The 21,393-nt window shown below is 40.6% G+C and overlaps 1 protein-coding gene across 1 annotated transcript in view; it reads left to right on the forward strand.

The window, feature by feature from the left end:
* Positions 1 to 4,975: 4,975 nt before the first annotated feature.
* rps6kc1 (ribosomal protein S6 kinase polypeptide 1) overlaps positions 4,976 to 21,393 on the forward strand; it is a 77,374-nt gene continuing 60,956 nt past the window's right edge. Inside the window, exons 1-4 of the mRNA XM_079831496.1 lie at positions 4,976 to 5,248; positions 5,938 to 5,973; positions 8,682 to 8,802; positions 8,984 to 9,099. Of these exons, the coding sequence (XP_079687622.1) occupies positions 5,147 to 5,248; positions 5,938 to 5,973; positions 8,682 to 8,802; positions 8,984 to 9,099 (375 nt within the window). The 5' untranslated portion in view covers positions 4,976 to 5,146. The remainder of the gene's footprint in view (positions 5,249 to 5,937; positions 5,974 to 8,681; positions 8,803 to 8,983; positions 9,100 to 21,393) is intronic.

The raw sequence follows: 21,393 nt of genomic DNA on the forward strand, positions 1-21,393 counted from the left end.
AAGAAATGAGCCAGTGAATCCATGAACCGTGACAGCACCCTCCCCCTAGGAACATCTCCTGACGCTCCCAGAGGAACCTACCTGTCGTTTGTATTCATCGATAAGGGAGTGATCCAGTATGTCCCTAGCAGGAACCCAACTTCTCTCCTCCGGACCGTAACCCTCCCAGTCCACCAAGTACTGAAATCCGCGTCCCCTCCGCCTTGAGTCCAGAATACGGTTGACCGAATAAGTGGGTTCCCCATCTAAGAGGCGGGGGAGGAACCGGAACAGGCGGATTAATCTGGGCATGAAATACGGGTTTTAATTTGGATACATGGAAGACGGGGTGAATTCTCTCGTATGCGGGAGGTAGTTTGAGGCGGACTGTCACCGGACTAAGGATCTCGGCGACAGAAAACAGGCCAATGAATTTAGGAGCAAGTTTGTTACAAACCCGACCTCTGATTCCAGACCAGGAAAATTAGGTGGCTGGTAACATATACTTCCTTCAAACGGAGATAGACCCGTAGGCGACACTGGCAACGAGTTATGTGCGTACTCAACCCATGAGATCTGTTGGCTCCAGGAGGAAGGATTCTTGGACACCAAACATCGTAACGTTCTCTCAAGGTCCTGGTTGGCTCTCTCGGTCTGGCCATTGCTCTGGGGATGGAAACCCGAAGACAGACTGACTGTCGCCCCCAGTAATTTACAAAACTCTCGCCAAAATTTGGACACAAATTGGGGACCCCTGTCAGAAACCACGTCTATCGGAAGGCCATGTAAACGAAAGACGTGGTCCACGACAGCCACCGCTGTCTCCTTAGCAGAGGGTAATTTAGGCAAAGGGATAAAATGAGCCGCCTTCGAGAACAGGTCTACGACAGTCAAAACGACAGTCTTGACCTGGGAGGGCGTGAGGGCGGTAATAAAATCTAGCGCAATGTGAAACCAGGGTCTAGAAGGGACAGACAGCGGTTGGAGTAACCCATCTGGGGGACGATTGGAAGTCTTACCGGTGGCACAAACCGAACAATCCAAGACAAAATCTCGAATGTCCAGAGCCATACCTGGCCACCAGAATCGTTGCTTAACCAAAAATGTGGTCCTACTAACTGCTGGATGACATGCTACTTTGGAACAATGACCCCATCGGACAAAACGTAAAATCCTTAAACTAAATATATGAAAGCAGAGAAAGAGATACACAATTTGATTATCCTTGATTATTCAGGTTATGGAAATATCCTAAAAAACTTCACCATGGCCGGAGTTTTCAAAAAAGTCCGGTTTCAGTAACGGGATACTGCGTTTGGGTGTGGACGAACAGCCAAACCATGTAGAAAAAGCTGCGGTTTTGAAAATACCCGTGTTCGTGTGGACAGGGCTTAAATGTGAAACCACAGTTGTCACAGACACGCCAGGCTCCCACGTCATCCAATCACAACGCACTCCTTCACCAGATTATTAACCATGACATGAGCACCTGCATCCCATCAGCACTACAATCACCCACATCATAAAAGACACTCTCACACAGGGACGTGCACAGGGGGGTTGCTCAGGTTGCCCGGGCAACTGCCCTTCTCGACTCACGTTGCCCTTCCGAGGTGGACAAAAATAAATAAAAAAATCGGATGCAGAATTTCACGTAGGCATAAAATATTTTAAAAATCGCATTCACTTCCATATTCGTGCACCCGTCCGAAAGTGAAAGTCAGTAGGGGGGAAGGGCACACTCTCTGTTTACGTGGCTGCAGCGCTGCACGCGACCGGCACCTGAGAGCCTCATGAGCGGCACTAGAAGGAGCATAGTTGCCAGGGTCACGTTTTCCTGCACAATTGGGCTATTTTAAAAAAGGAGTCGCGGGAAAGGTTACGGAGCTGCGGGCTGCGTTTTTTGGGCTACTTTTATAATGTACCGCGGCCGCAACAAAAATTGCAGGCAAAGAAATATGAAAATGGAACCGTTTATTAGTTTACATATTGTTCCCCTGGGAATGAATACTTGGCAACAACCGCTGCTGCTCGTGTGCATTTGACATAACATCACATGAGTTATGGTTATAGTAGAAGCATCGGTTCGGTTGTCCGTGGAAGAACAAGCAGCATTATAAATTGTCAGGTAACGTTAAATGGAGAAAAACCATCACTGCAAATGCTTTCTCTCTTTACTGCTGAAATCTATTCAGAAAGGTGGGGAAGAGAGCAGAGATGTCTAAAAGAAAACAGCCCTAAGATTGTATATAGTTCTGTTATATATACACACACACACACACACACACACACACACACACACACACACACACACACACACACACACACACACACACACACACACACACACACACACACACACACACACACACACACACACACACACACACACACACACACACACACACACACACACACACACACACACACACACACACACACACACACACACACACACACACACACACACACACACACACACACACAGTCAAAAGTTTGGAAACTACTATTTTAATTGTTTTTAAAGAAGTCTCTTCTGCTCACCAAGGCTGCATTTATGTTATTAAAATACAAAATAAGCTGTAATATTGTGAAATATTACTTAAATGTTAAGTAACTGTTTTCTATTTGAGTATATTTTAAAATGTAATTTATTCCTGTGATCAATTTAAATTTAATAAAGATCAATTTATGATTAATTCAAAGAAATTAGTACATTTATTCAGCAAGAATGCATTAAATTGATCAAGGATAGACATTTATAATGTTGTATGCTTTATATTTCGGATAAATGATGTTCTTTTTAACTTTTTTTCATTAAATAATCCTGAAAAAAAGGTGCACAACTGTTTTCAACATTGATAATAATCAGAACTGTTTCTTGAAATATATTATATAATTGCATATATTGCATATTAGAATGATTTCTGAAGGATCATGTGAATCACAGAAATAACTTGTATTTCAAAATATATTCAAATAGAAAAAAAAAAGTTAGCCTATTTTAAATTGTAAAAATATTTATCAATAGTACTGTTTTTGCTGTATTTTGGATCAAATAAACGCAGCCTTGGTGAGCAGAAGAGACTTCTTTCAAAAACAATCAAAATAGTACAGTCAGTTTCCAAACTTTTAATATATAGCCTATATAGGCCTATGTATACGCGGTTGTCGGGTGAGAGACGACTTAACGTTGTCGGAAAGGTACAACAAACGGATGATCATCATCATCAAGTTTTATGAAATGAATTAAAATCTTCATAAATCCAGGATGAGTTTGCCACGTTTAGCCTAAATAATCAGACAGCTTGCAGACAAGCAGCCTAGGCTACTATTTTTTTGGTAGGCATTAGGCAAACTAAGCTACATGTCTGCTGATAGTTAGTTTCTCACATTTCGTTTTACCAAGAACAATGAATGATGGAAGTAATGCATCACATTAATTATTTTATTCAAAATGGTTAAATGCCTAAATCCTATCACTATTTTGGGTATTGTTTGAAGCCAAGATGCCCACTGAAAAGAGGCGGATTCAGGCTGATTCAGGGAGGCAGCAAAGAGCGCACATAACTGCAGGGTTGGCTGCAAAAAAGCCAACCAGCAGGTGATAGACCTTGCACTGTAATAAAGATGACATGACACTCTGTAGGTGAATTGATTAATTAATCAGACTCATATTTTAGCCTCATATTTTAGTTTCATAATTACATTCCATTTAAGATGAGGAAGAGCAGTCACATGTAGGGATTTTCATGACTCAAGTCATGTTTTTCTATGTTATTATTAGTAGTAGTTAAGGTGATTGAGTGCTGTATATCAGTGTTTTACTTCTTTGTGTATATATATTTTAATAAAGACCCTGTTACTCCTTCATATGGGTGGGTTGGTAGGGGAGTGCCCTTTTTTTTTTTGGTCAGAGCAACTGCCCCTCAAAATTCCTGTGCACGTCCCTGCCTTTAAGAATAATCCAAAGCAGTTTTTCTTATCCCCTTATCTAGACTTGTAGTTTCTCTTCCCTCTTTAAACATATGTAGCCTAATGTAGACCTCTTAGACAGCAAGTGTAATAAACTTATTTACAAAGAACTTAAACGTATTATCACTGCTGCGATTATCAGCGTTATTTTCTGGATGTTGAAACCTCAGTAAGGGATAAAGCTTTTACCTGTTATATGGCATACCCAGTTGCTCGAAAGGTCAAGGAGACAAAATCATAAGATTTACCCATTAAGTTTAGAAACTATTTCATTTCTAGGTGAATTCTTGTAGATTTTGCTTTTCTTTTCGATCACTTATTCTTTTATTGTGAGGTTACTTCTAAATTTTGGTTTGATACACAGCTGATTGCCACTGGCGGGGGGTGAACTATCCCTTTAAATTTTAAAGTGGCTTATTCGACGCTCCCCGGAAGGTTACCTCGTAGAATATTCTGAAATTATGGCAGCAGTATTGGGACAATGAACTAAAAGGTAGACATATGCATCAAATACAGTCAACAGTGGAGGGAAGAATATCAGGGAGGAGTAGGAATGAAGAGAATATGATTACAAGACTAAGATTGGGGCATACAAGATTGAATAGCACATTGCACTTAATAAGTAAGTATCCAACAGGTTTATGTGAGGTATGTGAAGTTAGTGAAACAGTTGAACATGTAATAATGCACTGTAGGAGATATAAGGTTGAAAGGAAAGAGTTGAAGGATGAATTAAATAATATAGGACTTAAGTTGACTATTCAAAATGTATTAAAATCAGATAGGACTATAATAAATGTATTGGTAGATTATTTGGGAAGTACTGTGTTAAATAAGCGTATTTAAAATAGGTGTTTTTGTTCTTTTTTTTTTTACTTTTTTTTTCTGTCATGGGGGCTGAGAGTGGACGGAGGAGCTGAACACGCAGCGCTGGATGAAATTCGATGATGTCTCTATGCGGGTAAATAAAGGGAATTTATGTTGGGTATAGAAATGTAGGAAGTGTCAATGGTCCATTTCTGATATAGGTGGCGGTAATGCACGTATTTGTTTGCGATCCGCCGTAAAATAATAAGAAGAAGAAGGTTACCTCGCAGCGTCAGCACGGCCTGATTATTATTCATGAGCTCAGCTGTAGCTCTGCTCTCTATTGTACGGGTAATTGTCCTGCTATGGCGATGCTTGTCTCAGGATGATCTCCGCGCGGAACAAAGACGAAATTGTGCGATTCTACACGGTCACCGACCCTACGACACACAAGAAAGGCTACACGGTGTATAAAGTCACGGCCCGGGTAAGACTTGACTGATTTTAGCTGGGTGTAACGTCAGTGCCCATGTGCTAACGCTAATGTTTATCAGGAACACTAACACAAACTATTAACATTTGTAATGCCATGTATGTATGTATGTATGTATGTATGTATGTATGTATGTATGTATGTATGTATGTATGTGTATGTATGTGTATGTATGTATGTATGTATGTATGTATGTATGTATGTATGTATGTATGTATGTATGTATGTATGTGTGCGTGCGTGCTGTGTTTACTGATGTCAAGTAAATCTAATGCATCTTTAACAGTCACAGTCAGCTGTGTTAAATCATAATCATACTGTGATCCCCCCCCCCCTCAAACTTTGACATGTCAACAGAGGCATCAGATCAGATGTGACTGAATCAAACAGACAAATATACTGTATATATAGTAACAATCCATGAAATATGTTATTTAATATAAACAAATTAATGGTGTTTTAGAATGGTGCAGTTTGTTTCAGTCTTTGCATTCGCTTCCTTCTCCTTCCTCTTACACACACACACACACACACACACACACACACACACACACACACACACACACACACACACACACACACACACACACTAAACAAGCTTCATTGTTGTTCATAATCTAGATCAAGGATATTTGCTGCTCTCTATAGAGTATTGATGACTATATTATTCTGTTTCTTCACAGATTATCTCACGGAAGAACCCAGAGGACATTCAGGAGGTGAGTATCCTAATAATATTTACTCTTATTAATGCATTTCACTGGTCGTATTGTGCATGTTTAATCAGTGCACATTATTCCTCAGGGGAAAAAGTACTGTTTCATCAAAATGTAGTAATAAGTTCTACTTCTGAAACCACTTTCCTTTAAAAAAATGTGTTTGTAATTTTACCAGTAATTATAGACTAACTAGTTTGCCACTGGCAAGATTTCAGAGAAGCAGCATACCCTACAACAGTAGCCTCAAAATACCTAAACTGCTATTTGGCCTAAAATGGCGAAAATAATTTTCCTTATGTTACTCCGTATTTAATTACTATAACTTATAGTAATTGAATGCAGGTTATGAAAATGATTTGCAATTGAAAGTAACGATAGATTTGAAAGTCTTGTTGCACTCATACATTTGCCACCATAGCTGCTCCTGACTGTAAATTTAGGTAGGGCAAATTCTGGGTCTTAGCTCTAGTTCATCATAATCATTTTGTCAGATTTATATTGATATCGCTGAACACGCATGCGCAGAACACTTTTGGCAGAGATTGTGTTATTCAGCCTGAGGGTGGCGCTCTAATGTTGATTGAAAGACTATCTTAGCATTGCCTTAAAGGAACACTCCACTTTTTTTGAAAATAGGCTCATTTTACAAGTCCCCTAGAGTTAAATAATTGAGTTTTACCGTTTTTGAATCCATTCAGCCGATCTTTGTATCTGGCGGTAGAACTTTTAGCATAGCTTAGCATGCATCATTGATTCTGATCAGTCCATTAGCATCTCATTCAAAAAATGACCAAAGACACTTTCAATATTTTCCTATTTAAAACTTGACTCTTCTACAGTTACATCGTGTGCTAAGACCAACTGAAAATGAAAAGTTGCGATTTTCTACACCTATATGGCTAGGAAGTAGGAACTACTTTCTCATTTCTGCGTAATAGTCGCGGATCTTCGCGGCAGTACCATGGCTGCAGCAGCGCAATGATGGAACGCAGCACCTGAAAGTAGCCCCCAGCTAGGTAACTTTCAATGTGACCGGCACTAAGTTTGTGTAGTTGCAGAGAAAGTTTCAGGCTTGCAGCCGACAAATTGTGTTGTGGATTTACCTGTGTGATTAGCCATGGTTCTGTGTGTTGTAAAGTGCTGTGATAGTAAGTCGAAGGTGTATACTACCACCATGTTTCACAGAATACCAACGAATCATTGCGCCGCTGCATCCATGGTACGGCCGTGAAGATCCGCGACTATTACGCAGGAATGAGAAAGTAGTTCCTAGCCATATAGGTGTAGAAAATCGCAACTTTTCATTTTCAGTTGGTCTTAACACATGATGTAACTGTAGAAGAGTCAAGTTTTAAATAGGAAAAATAATGAAAGTCTCTTTGGTCATTTTTTGAATGAGATGCTAATGGACTGATCAGGATCAATGATGTATGCTAAGCTATGCTAAAAGTGCTACCGCCAGATACAAAGATCGGCTGAATGGATTAAAAAACGGTAAAACTCAACTATTTAACTCTAGGGTACTTGTAAAATGAGCTTATTTTCAAAAAAAGTGGAGTGTTCCTTTAATGTAGTAAAATATTACAAGTTGTGGAGGAGTTCCAGCAAGGAAAAGAAAATCACGTCTATTCTTAAACATAAAATGAACACAACAAAACTATTTAAAGGCTATTCACATGAGCATGTGTAAAGTAAAGGATTTATACTTTAATTAATTTGATGTGCTACTCCACATAGGAAGAACAGACATGTTACTGACCTGATGCAGTCTAATATGCACATAGCTGAAGCAGATTGATCATCGTCTTGGTCTGGAGTGAGGTTTACGTAAAGTAACTTGAAAATAGATTGTGCAGGTATGACGTCACTTTGTAGGCCAACCAGCAGTTAGCATCACTGGTTCTCTCAACAAAAAACCCAATAGGATTTTCCCATAAGCTTTTGAATTATCGCAAAAAACAAGCTCTGTGATCAACAAAGGTTTATGATGCGTACACATTTTGTCCATCAAGATGATTTTCACAGACAAACACAACTTTTAGGCATTTTAGGACTTTTAGACAACTGCATTTAGGCATGAATTTTGATGCCTAAATGCAGTCGCCAGATGTAAAAAACTAACGGTAGACTATAAACGAACTAGACCACTGTCCCACAATTTCAACATCACCATCACTAAGCTTCCGACAACTCTTTCAGTTTTTATCTAAAAACATTTTCCCAGAAAGTTTGAGTTAGAATAGTTTATAAGAGCACAATTATTAGCATAATGAGGCTGAGAAAGCAGACTGAGTTTACCTGTTCGATGTTATGACGTTTAATCTCCCCGACTGCCTCTGTAGTTCCATTTAGCCACTTGTTAGCAGCCGCCAAAATCACTAGTGGGGTAACAATAACAATATTTGTTGTAGAATTCTGAACACATTTACACTTTATTATTGATTCAGTTTATATAGATGTTTATGTTTTTGATTAATATTTTGATGGGGCACTGCCCCACCTGCCCTTACAGACGAGCCGTGGCTGTTTGCCACATTGCAGAAGTGAAATGTAATGCAAATGGCTTGTGTTAACAGTTAAACAACTGGAAACAATGTTTTGAAAACTGCACAAAGCATGGTAGACTTCACTGGCATGTTCAGTGAGCACTGGAGTGAGATACTAACAGACATCGGGCTGTCCTTATTTGTCTGACTTCCTCTCAATAGATCACAGTGTGGAAAAGGTATAGTGATTTCAAAAAGCTTCATCAAGACCTTTGGCAGATACATCGAAACCTCTTTGGGCAGTCAGAGCTCTTTCCCCCCTTCGCCAAAGCTAAAGTCTTTGGTAAGTGTGTGTGTTTGTGTTAGCATACATGGATACTCCTTAAATTTGTTAAATAAAAAAAAAAATTATGAATTAAATGATTGAGTATTTGTGTCCAAACTTTTGACTGGTATTGCAGGTTTAAAATCAAATATCCCGAAAGCAAGTGTTTATTGTTAACCTGTGTTTTTGTGTTTTTAAGGTCGTTTTGATGATTCTGTGATTGAAAAGAGAAGACAGTGCTCAGAGGATTTGCTGCAGTTCAGTGCTAATATCCCTGCTCTGTATGGCAGCCAATACATACAGGATTTCTTTAAGGTATGTATATTGACTAAGATGCTGTAAAAGCTGTCAGGTTGTTTTCAAGGATATTTCAGCATTTATTAATTTATTAAATATAGTCATGTGCATTTTAACGGAGTTTTCCTAAGTAATAGGAAACCCTCTGGACATCACGCATAACATGCCTTATTTCACTGTCAACTACGGTGCATTCAGAAAGTATTTAGACCCCTTAAATTTTTCACTTTTTTATGTTGCAGCCTTATGCAGAACTACTTTTATAGTTTTTAAAAGTGTATAAATATATACACCCATTTATATGTATGTGCCTTCTGCATTTTCAACTCAAATAGTGACCATCTTGTTCTTGGTCACCCCTTTTACCAACGCCCTTCTCCCCAGAGTCTTTCGATATCATGTCCAATCAATGGATTTGGCCAAAGGTGAGCTCCAGTCCAAGTGTAGAAACATCTCAATGGCTGTGTTTACACTGGCACAAAAAAATTTGATAAAAAAAAAAATCAGAAAACGGATTGGCATTTGTTGCTCACGTGTAAACATAAAAATCTGCACGATCCAATTATTTTTTTTTTTTCAACCGATCTGAGCCACTTCCAAATGGGGTTTTAAATCAAATACATATCCGATATCTAGACATCCGTCCTATGTCTAAACACGAATATCTACGGTGGCCCAGTAGTGCACAACACAACGAAATATAAAAAGCAAACATAAGTTCACAACACAACGAAAACAAGCCACAACACAACGAAAAAGCCACAACACAAATAAATCAAGCCACAACACAACGGAAACAAGCCACAACACAACGAAATCAAGCCACAACACAACGGAAATGCTCTCAACCACTCAGGGGCACTCGGAGCGCTGTAAAGTTGCCACTGTTCTATAGAGATGGCAATCTTACAAAGAAATCAATACCACAATTAGTTTTAACAGTATGTAGGCTAACCATTGTTTATCTATATGAAATATTAATTTAAAATCACCTACATGCCTTATAGCTGCATATTTATGCTTGAGAATGCTTTGACCCGATACCACGGCGCTAAGGGAACGTCTACCAATTCCACCAATTGGTTGAAACGTATAATTTGTATGAATTAAAATTGCTTTTAACATTTAAAAACAGACATGTTAAAATTCCACAGCTTGATTGTATTGGTAAAATTGACTTAATAATGCACAACACAACATTGGAATTTGAAAATTAAAAAAGAAGTTAATTTAATTCATACAAATTATGTTTCAACTTGATGGAATTGGCAGATGCTCCCTTAGCGCCGTGGCAGCGGGTCAAAGCGTTCTCGAGTATAAATATGCAGCTATTATGCACGTAGGTGATTTTTAATTGATATTTCATGTCGATATATAACTGCACACTTAAAACTGATCGTAGTGTTTAAATATTTGTAAGATTGGCGAATCTATATAGAACAATGCAAGGAAAACTAACTTTACCGCACTCCGAGAGTCCCCTAGTGGTCGGGAGCATTTTCGTTGTGTTGTGGATTTTTCGTTGTGTTGTGGCTTGATTTTGTTGTGTTGTCTTGATTTCGTTGTGTTGTGAACTTATGTATGCTTTTTAAATTTCGTTGTGTTGTGCACTACTGGGCCACCGTAAATATCTGATTCCCCTTTGAATTCCAAGCCACCACAAGGTGAGGGCGACACATTTGCGCACAAAGATTTTTAATGTTGTATTATGAAGCAGATGTGCCTGTATGTGCTCGCTCGCATTTTTTGTTGAGTTGGGAACTTTATAAAGAAAATAAATTGCGCACACAGAAACATTCAGGAGCTTGTTTTCAACCTCTGCCCTGTGAGTTTTATAAATAGTTCCACTACTGAAAGATATATTATATTTATCAGCAATGAGGTGATCTCTTCGCTGTAATCAAACCAACAAGCTTCACAATTTGAGCAAAATCAAATGGATCGAAAATTTCCGGTTGAATATTAGTATAAGTTGTGTTTTTAAACAGACAAGTACTGTTATTGCAAGTACTGTTATTGCAATGCATTTTTTTTTTTTTTTAAGTCACGTGGGACCGCTGAGTTATGAGTTAACGTGTTCATGCTTCGTTTTTAAAAAATTGCATTATTTTTCATATATTTGACCTTTATTCTACACTGCTCTGTCCTTCCTTTTAAAAACAGTATGATGGTTTACAGGTTCTATGAAGTCGGTCCCTCAAAAATACGCTATGGGCTCAGATTGGTTAGCTGGCCCAGTGTGTTGTGATTCGCTAACCGTCTAGTGCACGTTTGTCGGAAACGTCACGCCCCTTACCTTTACCGGTAGACTGTGCTTTGGTCAGTATTAGAAACAATGGCGTCAATAAAACCATTCCAATTTGAGCCCGAATCAGACCCAGACAATTTTAGTGAAGATGATCGAGCACAACCTGTTCAGTCCTCAAGAGTAAAGACTGCGGATCTATAGTGATCGCTACTGAAGGGCACTGTTACTTTTGTATTTTTAGAACGATTATAGCAAAATATCTGTCGCAAGAACTATTAACCTAAAACGAACACTAAACATTGGCTTTACTATAGTATCTAATTCAAACACAGAACCATGTTTAGCATGTCTGTAGATAAACAATACATAAAAGCTCTAATCAAAGAATAATTTACACTAATGCCAAGTTCGCTGTTGAGATTTAAAAAAAAGTTTGTAACATTAGGTGTTTGTCGGATAACGTTAAGTATGAATGAGCATTTAACAAACTGGTTTGCAGAGCCAAACAGCGTTGTCATCTGTGTACTTCCTTGCTACAATGTACAATTAACAATACAAACTATTACAGGAAAACACATCGACGAAAAATAAATCATACTTACAGGTTGTGGCCCGTAAACAGCTTCTGTTTTTAAATCCGCGGCTCGTGTATTGCAAATACAGATGAATATTGTCCATTATGTCACATTTTCCGGTCTTCTCCTCCGACCCCTATCTGTCTCGTGCTTTGGTTTATGATGGGCAGCATATATCTGCTGCAAATGCGACCTGTTCCCCTCTGTCTCATACACACATGCATATAACATGTTATATGTTAAAGGGTTAGTTCACCCAAAAATGAAAATTCTGTCATTAATTACTCACCCTAATGTCATTCGACACCCGTAAGACCCCGTAATAGTGTGCATTTCATGGATTCCCGAACGCTAATAGAAAAATGTAGTGTCCCCGACTGAGCAAGCCAAGCCAGAGGCGACAGCGGCAAGGAAACCAAAACCCCATCTGGTCACCTAATGGAGAAAAATAAACCTTGGGAGAAACAAGGCTCAGTCGGGGTGCCAGTTCTCCTCTGGCCAATTAACAAACAGCGTATGATTTATTATTCTGACAACTTTACAGGTCAGAGGTCATAGTAGATCGGAATATTTGAAAGAACGGAGGCAACACGCCTGAGACGGGTTTATTGAGGATGCTGTATTGATTAAACTATTATTAAAGTGCAATATTCGAAGGATTGGAGGCAACAAGCCGGAGACAGGTTTTATTGAGGATGATCGATTTCTCAATTATTAAATAGGAATATTTCGTGTCGATGAGGCAATTCCAGGGGGAGTCTAATGGTGCATTCACACCGGACGCGATTCGCGCGAGTGATTTACATGTTAAGTCAATGCAGAGACGCGAAATGGCATTCTGCGGCGCAATTCGCGCGAATGAGGCGGCGAGATTCGCGCGAATTGAGCGTTTTGAACGTGCGATTCGCGCAAATCGCGTGAAACGCTCAAGTTGAAAAATCTGAACTTTGGCGGATATTTCGCGCCGCGTTAACCAATCAGGAGCTTGCTCTAGTAGTGACAACAATGAGGAGAAAATCTGTATATTAATATCTGGTTCAGACAATATGATTATCACTGTGATAACATTAAATGACATGAAACACAACCCAGTCTCTTTTTGTTAAATGCAAGTTTATGTATGATCAATAATACAAAAGTATAAGTAATGTATAACAAGCTATACATGAAATAAAGCAAACAATGCAGTCAAACATTCAAACAAATTACAAATTATAGATCCATGAGACCAAAGATCGGCCGTTACAAGACGAATTATAGCTCGAGACACACCACAGAGACATCAGAGCCAGCGGTAGACGGCAGAAGGACTGCCCGAGGAAAGGTTGCCCTCGTCGGCTTTCACGTGCGCTGAGCGCGCTGTCCGCTGGAGCTCACAGCTCCGACAACGGCAGATAAAATGTTCAAATAGGCACTGTTTATGTAAATAAACCACAGATTTGAGCTTTAAACAACTACATTATCGACTGAAAAAGTCTTAACTACGTTTTGTCACACATTAACAGTAGATATGAACAAAAAAAAGACATGTAAACACAAGCCATGTCAGCCATTTCTCAACGAGACGAGCTGCTGGCGGAAGCCCCGCCCATGACGCGAATTCAAGATTCAAGATTCAAGAGTTTTATTTGTCACATACACAGTTATATACACAATATACAACTGGCAGTGAAATGTAAACAGGTCCGCTCCATGGACAGTGCAAATAACAGTTACAAGAAATTAAATAGAAATAGAATAAAGTTAGAATAAAAAGTATTAACATAAGTAGAATTATAAATAAATCAAGTAAAAGATAAAAATAGGAAATAAGATAAAAATAAAAATATAAAAAATATGTGGATGATAAGTGAGATAAACTGTAGACTTAAAAATAAGTGGTTAACATAAAATATATAATATGTATATATAAAGAAGTATAATGTGCAAGGTTTATTACAGGTTGTTACGCAGTAACAATAGGGACGTAAAGTAAAGTGCAGTGCAATTGCAGTATGTGGATGTTAATGTTGAAAGACCGTATGTTTATGCGTGTGCGGGGGTGAAGTGAGTCACGTGACTGAGTTCAGGAGTCTGATGGCCTGGGGGAAGAAACTCCTCCTGAGTCTTTCAGTCTTTGCCATCAGGCTACGGAAGCGCTTACCAGATGGCAGCAGGGTGAAGTGAGAGTTTGCAGGGTGATTAATGTCTCTGATGATTTTAGTAGCTCTACCTCTGCAGCGTTTGGTGAAGATGTCCTGCAGAGACGGGAGAGCTGAGCCTGAGATGCGCTCGGATAAGCGCACCACTCTTTGCAGGGCTTTGCAGTCGTGACTGGTGCTGTTCCCGTACCACGCTGTGATGCACTGAGTCAGGACACTTTCTATCGCCCCTCGATAGAAAGTTTTCAGGATGGCTGGTGAAACCCTGAATTTCCTCAGCTGGCGCAGGTGGTACAGTCTTTGCCTGGCTTTTTTCACCTGTGTCTGGATGTGTGTAGTCCAGGTCAGATCCTCGGAGATGTTCACACCCAGGTATTTGAAGCTGCTCACTCTCTCTACCGGTGTCCCGCTGATCATGAGAGGGGAGTATGACCGATGCTGTCTCTTCCTGAAGTCCACAATCAGTTCTTTGGTCTTGTTAACATTCAGAGAGAGACAGTTGTCCTGGCACCATGATGTCAGTTGCTCCACTTCGTCCAAGTATGCCGTCTCATTGTTGTTGGAGATGAGACCCAGGACAACAGTATCATCAGCAAACTTGATGATCGAGGTGGAGCTGTGTGTGGACAAACAGTCATGGGTGTAGAGAGAGTAGAGCAGGGGACTCAGCACACAGCCCTGTGGAGCTCCAACACTCAGGGTGATGGAGGTGGAGGTGAACTGGCCTACTCTCACCGCCTGGGGTCTGCCAGTGAGGAAATCTTCAATCCAGAGGCAGAGAGAAGAATTCAGGCCTAGATCCAGGAGTTTGTGTGTTAGCTTAATGGGAACTATGGTGTTAAAGGCTGAGCTATAGTCAATAAATAGCAGCCTGACATAGTTCCCACTTTTGCTGTCGATGTGAGTGAGGCAGGAGTGAAGGACGTGAGAAATGGCATCTTCAGTCGATCTATTGGGACGATAGGCAAACTGAAGAGGGTCCAAAGTGTCAGGAATGGAGGAGCAAATGTTGTTTTTAATGAGTCTCTCAAAGACCTTCATGACTAAAGATGTGAGAGCCACTGGACGATAGTCATTTAGGCAAGAGGGTTTACTGATCTTAGGTACAGGGATGATGGAGGATCGTTTGAAGGAGGTGGGGACAACAGATGTAGCAAGGGACTCGTTGAATATGGATGTAAAGAGCCCTGCGAGCTGATCAGCACAGGACCGCAGAACACGACCTGAAATACCATCCGGCCCAGCAGCTTTCCTGACATCCACACGTTTGAGTGCCCTCCGAACCTCGTCCTCCGAGACAGAGATCACGTGACCGTTGCTGCTCTGAGGGACTCTCTCTGACGCGTCACTCGCCGGAGTCGCGCTGCCGCGATTACCATCAAAGCGAGCGTAGAAAGAGTTTAACTCGTTCACCAGTAACGGATCAGCTCTCACCTCTGCAGAGGATTTAGTTCCAAAAGCACAGATGGTTCTCAGTCCCTGCCACATCCGCCGGGAGTCGTTGAGTTGGAAATGAGATTCCACTCGGTCTTTATAGCGGAGTTTTGCGGCTTTAACGGCGCGCCGGAGAGCGTAACATGAAGCTTTGTACTCCCTCATATCCCCCGTTAGGAGACCGGCATTGTAAGCGGTGGTGCGCGAGTTTACTGCAGTGCGAATTGAACTGTCCACCCACGGTTTCTGATTAGGGAAGGACGTTATAGTTAATGTTTGTGTGGCTTGCTCTGTCAGTGTGTTAATAAAGCAGAGCGCCACTTCTGTGAACTCGCTGACGTCTTCAGAACTCGCGCGGAACATGTCCCAGTCGACGTCATCAAGAGCTGCCTGTAGCGTGATCTCTGAATGGGATGACCAGCGTTTGACTTCCCTCCTCACCGGGGGCTCTTGAACGAGCCTTTGTTTATATTCCGGTGTGAGGAAAATGGCGGCATGGTCCGATTTGCCAAAAGCTGGCTGTGAACGAGCTTTGTAGGCGTTCTTAAACGGAGAGTAGCAATGATCCAGTGTGTTTGCTCCTCGTGTGGGACAGGAGACATGCTGGTGAAAGTTTGGCAATACTTTCTTTAGGTTTGCTTTGTTAAAATCACCCGCGACGATGAAAGCAGCGTCGGGGTGTTTGTTTATGAAGCCGCTGGTCACATCATGGAGGGCAGATAAAGCCAGCCCCGTGTCTGCTTGTGGTGGAATATAAACGGCAGTGGTGATGACCGAGGAAAACTCCCTCGGCAGGTAGAAAGGCCGGCACATGAGAGTTAAATGTTCCAAGTGAGGCGAGCAGGATCGCGAAAGAATGGAGATGTTCCTAGGATCGCACCATTTCTTGTTTATCATGAAACACACTCCACCGCCTTTAGATTTCCCGGCCTCGGCTGTTCTGTCCATCCGAAAAACAGAGAAGTTCTCGGACGGCGTCACGGCTGTATCCGGGACCGCTGGCGTGAGCCATGTTTCGGACAGACAATAGATGTTGCAGTCTCTCATGTCCCGTTGAAAACTTATCCTGGCTCTAAGATCGCCCATCTTATTCTCCAAGGATTGGACATTTGCGAGCAAAATGCTCGGGAGAGGAGGACTGAATGCTCTTTTTCTCAGTCTGTTGCGGATCCCAGCGCGTTTCCCGCGGTGTTTTTTGAATCTTCGCCGTCGACTCGAGTGGCCATTGTTCAACTCGGCGTCCCGGCGAATCTCAGATGGAAGATTGGAGAAAGTGTCCTGAAACAGGTCAGTGTAGCGGTAACCAATTTCCAGAAGTGTTTTGCTGTCGTAACAGATCAAAGCAGATGATCCGTTGGAAAAAATAGAGAGTAAAAGAGAGTAGAATAATAAATAAAAGCAAAGTCTTAGCGGAGCGACCTGAACGGCGACCGAGCACGGCGGCGCCATCTTTGGAATTCGCATCTGTTGTGCAGTGAATGTCACGCGCGATTCGCGCGAGTAAACTCAAAATGTACACGCGTCCACCTTCGCGCGATCAGCGCGAATTGCGTCCGGTGTGAACGCCACATAATTGTCACGGTCTCTGCAGACACTTCAGGGTCATGCGTTGGTCTTGTCTTGGCGCAGGTCCACCATCTGAACTGGATACGGCTGACTGCAGTAGCGGATTTTGAGACCGCAGTAGACGTGATGGAGTATAATGTGTTTAGATCTCGCTCAAGTACTGGGGAGCTAAACCATTTAGTGCTTTGTAAGTAATAAGCAAGATTTTAAAATGTATGCAATGTTTAATAGGGAGCCAGTACAGTGTTGACAGAACCGGGCTAATATGGTCATACTACCTGGTTCTAGTAAGAACTCGAGCTGCTTCTTTTGGACCAGCTGGAGTTTGTTTATTAAGCGAGCAGGGCAACTACCCAGCAGAGAATTACAATAATCTAGCCTTGAGGTCATGAACGCATGAACTAACTGTTCAGCATGTTGCATTGTGAGCATGTGCCGTAATTTAGATATATTTTTAAGATGGTAGAATGCAATTTTACCGATGCTAGAAACGTGGCTTTCAAATGAAAGATTGGTATCAAAGAGCACACCCAGTTTCCTCACTGACGACGAGGACTTGACAGAGCAGCCATCAAGTGTTAGACAGTATTCTAGGTTACTACTTGTGGAGCTTTTTTTGTCCAATAATTAAAAATTCATTTTTTTCTATATTTTTATATCAGCTATGCATTCTGTTAATCTTGTGAATTGGTACGTTTCTTCTAGGGATGCAACAATACAGTTAGTCCACGGTTCAATACATACCTCGGTTTTTTAACCACGGTTTTCGGTTCGGTTCGGTTCTGATGGCTTGTCACATAAGTTTTTTGCTATTCTATTTTAAGCGACAGGAACAGCAAGAGGTTAAGGAGAAAAAAGACATTTTTTTAATTGCAATACTCTTTCTTTATTTTACTTAAAATAATTGAAAAACCTTACTTAAAGGTCCCGTTCTTCGTGTTTTTTTGAAGCTTTGATTGTGTTTACAGTGTGCAATATAACATGTGTTCATGTTTCGCGTGTAAAAAAACACAGTATTTTTCACACTATTTACTTATCTGTATACCGCTGTTTCCACTGTCCTAAAAACGGCTGGTGATTTTCCTTGTTCTATAAAGTCCCTCCTTCAGAAACACGTAACGAGTTCTGATTGTGCAAGCGGTTCCTGTGCTGTGATTAGACCACAGCTTAGCGCACGTTGGAAAGGTCACGCCTCTTAACGGAGAGATGCATGCGTTCAATAATCTCTACAGCGTCCCTGGGAAAGCCAAACAAAGGTGATTTGACTCCTGGATGAAAATAACAGCGTCTCGATGACATGGCGATAAACACACTCAACGCAACAGTTCCTTTTCTCCACGCGACCGTCCTCTTCTCCACGTGGGACAGCAACAAGACCACGCCCCCTTTTTCGCGTATTCTTGTGGGCGGAGGTTAGTCTGTTCTACTGCTCTACTGACGTAATTAAAGAAGGAAGTACCAGGATGTAGTCCAAGCCAGCCGTTCGCTGTAGGCTTTGAAAGGGAACTTCTGTTAAATAAAATATCTCGCTTGGCATTGAACTTTGAGCTTTATAATTTTACAGGTATTATTTATGCTCTAACAGCAACATTACACACTAACTAAAGTTTGAACAATGGAATCGCGAAGAAGGGGACCTTTAAAACCCTTGTACACATTCCTAGTGTATTGTATAATATAAAATATATATATATATATATGATTTACACTGGCAGCTCAGAGCTGTACAGCATTTAAGTATGAAATTGAATGAATAAATGTAAAAATAAAACACTACATAGACTTCCCTATAAAATATACACTGATGCTACTGTATTAGTTTTTCAGTCAAGAGCAGTGAGTGGTTTTCTCTTTGTCTTTTGTTGTTGTATTAACATTAAATGGATAGTTCACTCAAAAATGAGAAATGAATACAGGTTTGGAACAATATTAGAGTGAGTAAATAATGACATAATTTTAGAGGTGAACTGTCCCTTTAAGGACGGCGTGTTCACTATAGGCTGCGCTGTCAATGTAAGACCTGCGTGCATCTACTACGGACACGCGCCGATTTTACTTTCACTTTAGACATAACTGACTGTGTTTATGTAAACCTTGTGTGTATTTGACAGTATTAGCCCAGTAAGACGACTTAGTCCAGTAATCACGTGTTTGACAAGCGTTTAGTGTGCGCGCTCGGAAAAGCGCATGTTAAAACCGCGCACACGCCGGCAAGGCTTTAAAACGCGTGCAAATATTGAACTTTCGTGATTGTGAATAACTATAGTGTTCCGTGAGTATAACTCTACCACTAACGTGTGATGTGAATGTATGTCGTGTTGTTCAGTATATTGGGATTAGGGATGAAACGATTACCGGTTTCACGATAAACCACGATTAAATGTAGTGACGGTTAGTAATATCGTATAAAATTTAATTATCATTAAAACCGCGTGTGATTATCACGATTTTAAAACTCGCGGTAAATCTTGTCCAGTCAGCGTCAGTCTGGCTGCAGCGCTGTTTTCTGAATGAGAAGATATGGCAGAAGGCATGTGACAGCACCGGGAGATTTTTCAGATATCTAAAAGGACCAAATCTGAGGCGTTGTCATATTTTGGCTTTTACAAAAGTCCAGAGGGAAACTTAATCGAAGATGGTCACCCTGTCTGCAGAACATGCCAGAATAAAGTCGCTGTAATAGGGGGAACACTTCAAAACTACGAACGCAAGGCAAGTGGACTTTGACCTCAATACCAAAACTACGTCTGGGAAATAATAACGTGAAGCGAACGAACAAGTTCAGACAAGACTAGGGTGACATTTAAGGGATAATAATCAGAGTTTGCCATTAACAACCGCCATTTGCGGGTGTAAGTTAACGTTATTTCGGCTGCACACTAGCCACTCTGCTGTTGAACTTATTATAGTCTTCTCAAAATCCATCTGTTATAATCGCGTTGCGCATTATAACCACTCACACGTGTTTATATTGAGTTTATGAATGCAATGTCTCATAATCAGAGGCGTTCAGATTATCCGGAATTTTGTTCAGAGCGCGCGCCGCTCTCACGCGCTGAAATCTACACTAAAAGCAGAGATGTGTGTGTGATGTACGCAAGAGATTCACTCATCATACAGTGGATGACTGTTTTTATTCTATTTCAGCAGCGAAAATAGTTTCAAACAAACACAGCAGAACCACAGCGCGTCTGATGTGACTGGCATAAAGTTGGTGAATTTAGGGACCGTCTCTAAAGTTACACACAACATTGGTAACGTTATACACGTTTGAAACTTTAATAGCATTTGAAGAGAATGAAAGTCATAAAACTGGCTGTAAAGTGATCATCTAGGTGTCAGGTATGATGCAGACATTTTGATATTTAATAAAATAAACTGTCAAATCATATGGAAATATGGATATGCATTATTTCTCTAGGATACTGTTTGGGCTTTTACACAAAACATGCTAGATTTAAATGCATCATTGTTGAACACTGATGAGAATATTGCTTGAGAATATATTTACAGAGATAATATTAGAGATTATATTTACGATAAATTATTGTTATTTATGCGTTGATATTGACGACGGCCATTATAAGGAAGAAAATCCCACAGAATCTTGCTTAAAAAAGTGCATAGAGCTGCTTTAGTTTGTTTGTTGATTTTCAAATATAAAACTTGAACAAAACCGTGATAATATTGATAACCGTGATCATTTGGGTCACTATAATCGTGATGTTAAATTTCCATACCGTTTCATCCCTAATTGGGATGGAGGCTAATGATAGAATTTGTAGAAAAATACTTAATTAAATGCAAAACCGAAAAACCGCAATTCACATGCGCGAATTGAACCGTGAAGGCCGTACCGAACGGTTCAATATTATATTGAGAATTGTGGCATCCCTAGTTTCTTCAGGGCGTGAAGAAATATAGAGCTGAGTATCATCAGCATAACAATGAAAACTAATGCCATGCTTCCTAATGATATCTCCTAGTGGTAGCATATACAGGGTGAAAAGCAACATTCCTAGCACTGAGCCCTGCGGTACTCCATACTGAACTTGTGATCGGTGTGACATCTCTTCATTTACTGCTACAAACTGATAACGGTCAGATAGGTATGATTTAAACCATGCCAATGCAATTCCACTAATTCCTACATAATTTTCGAGTCTATACAAAAGAATGTTGTGGTCGATAGTATCGAATGCAGTGCTAAGATCGAGTAACACTAAAAGAGAGATACAGCCACGATCGGATGATAAGAGTAAATCATTTGTAACTCTGATGAGAGCAGTCTCAGGACTATGATATGGTCTAAATCCTGACTGGAAATGCTCACAGAAACCATTTCTTT

Source organism: Gobio gobio (assembly GCF_949357685.1).
Source record: "Gobio gobio genome assembly, chromosome: 12".
Taxonomy (NCBI): domain Eukaryota; kingdom Metazoa; phylum Chordata; class Actinopteri; order Cypriniformes; family Gobionidae; genus Gobio; species Gobio gobio.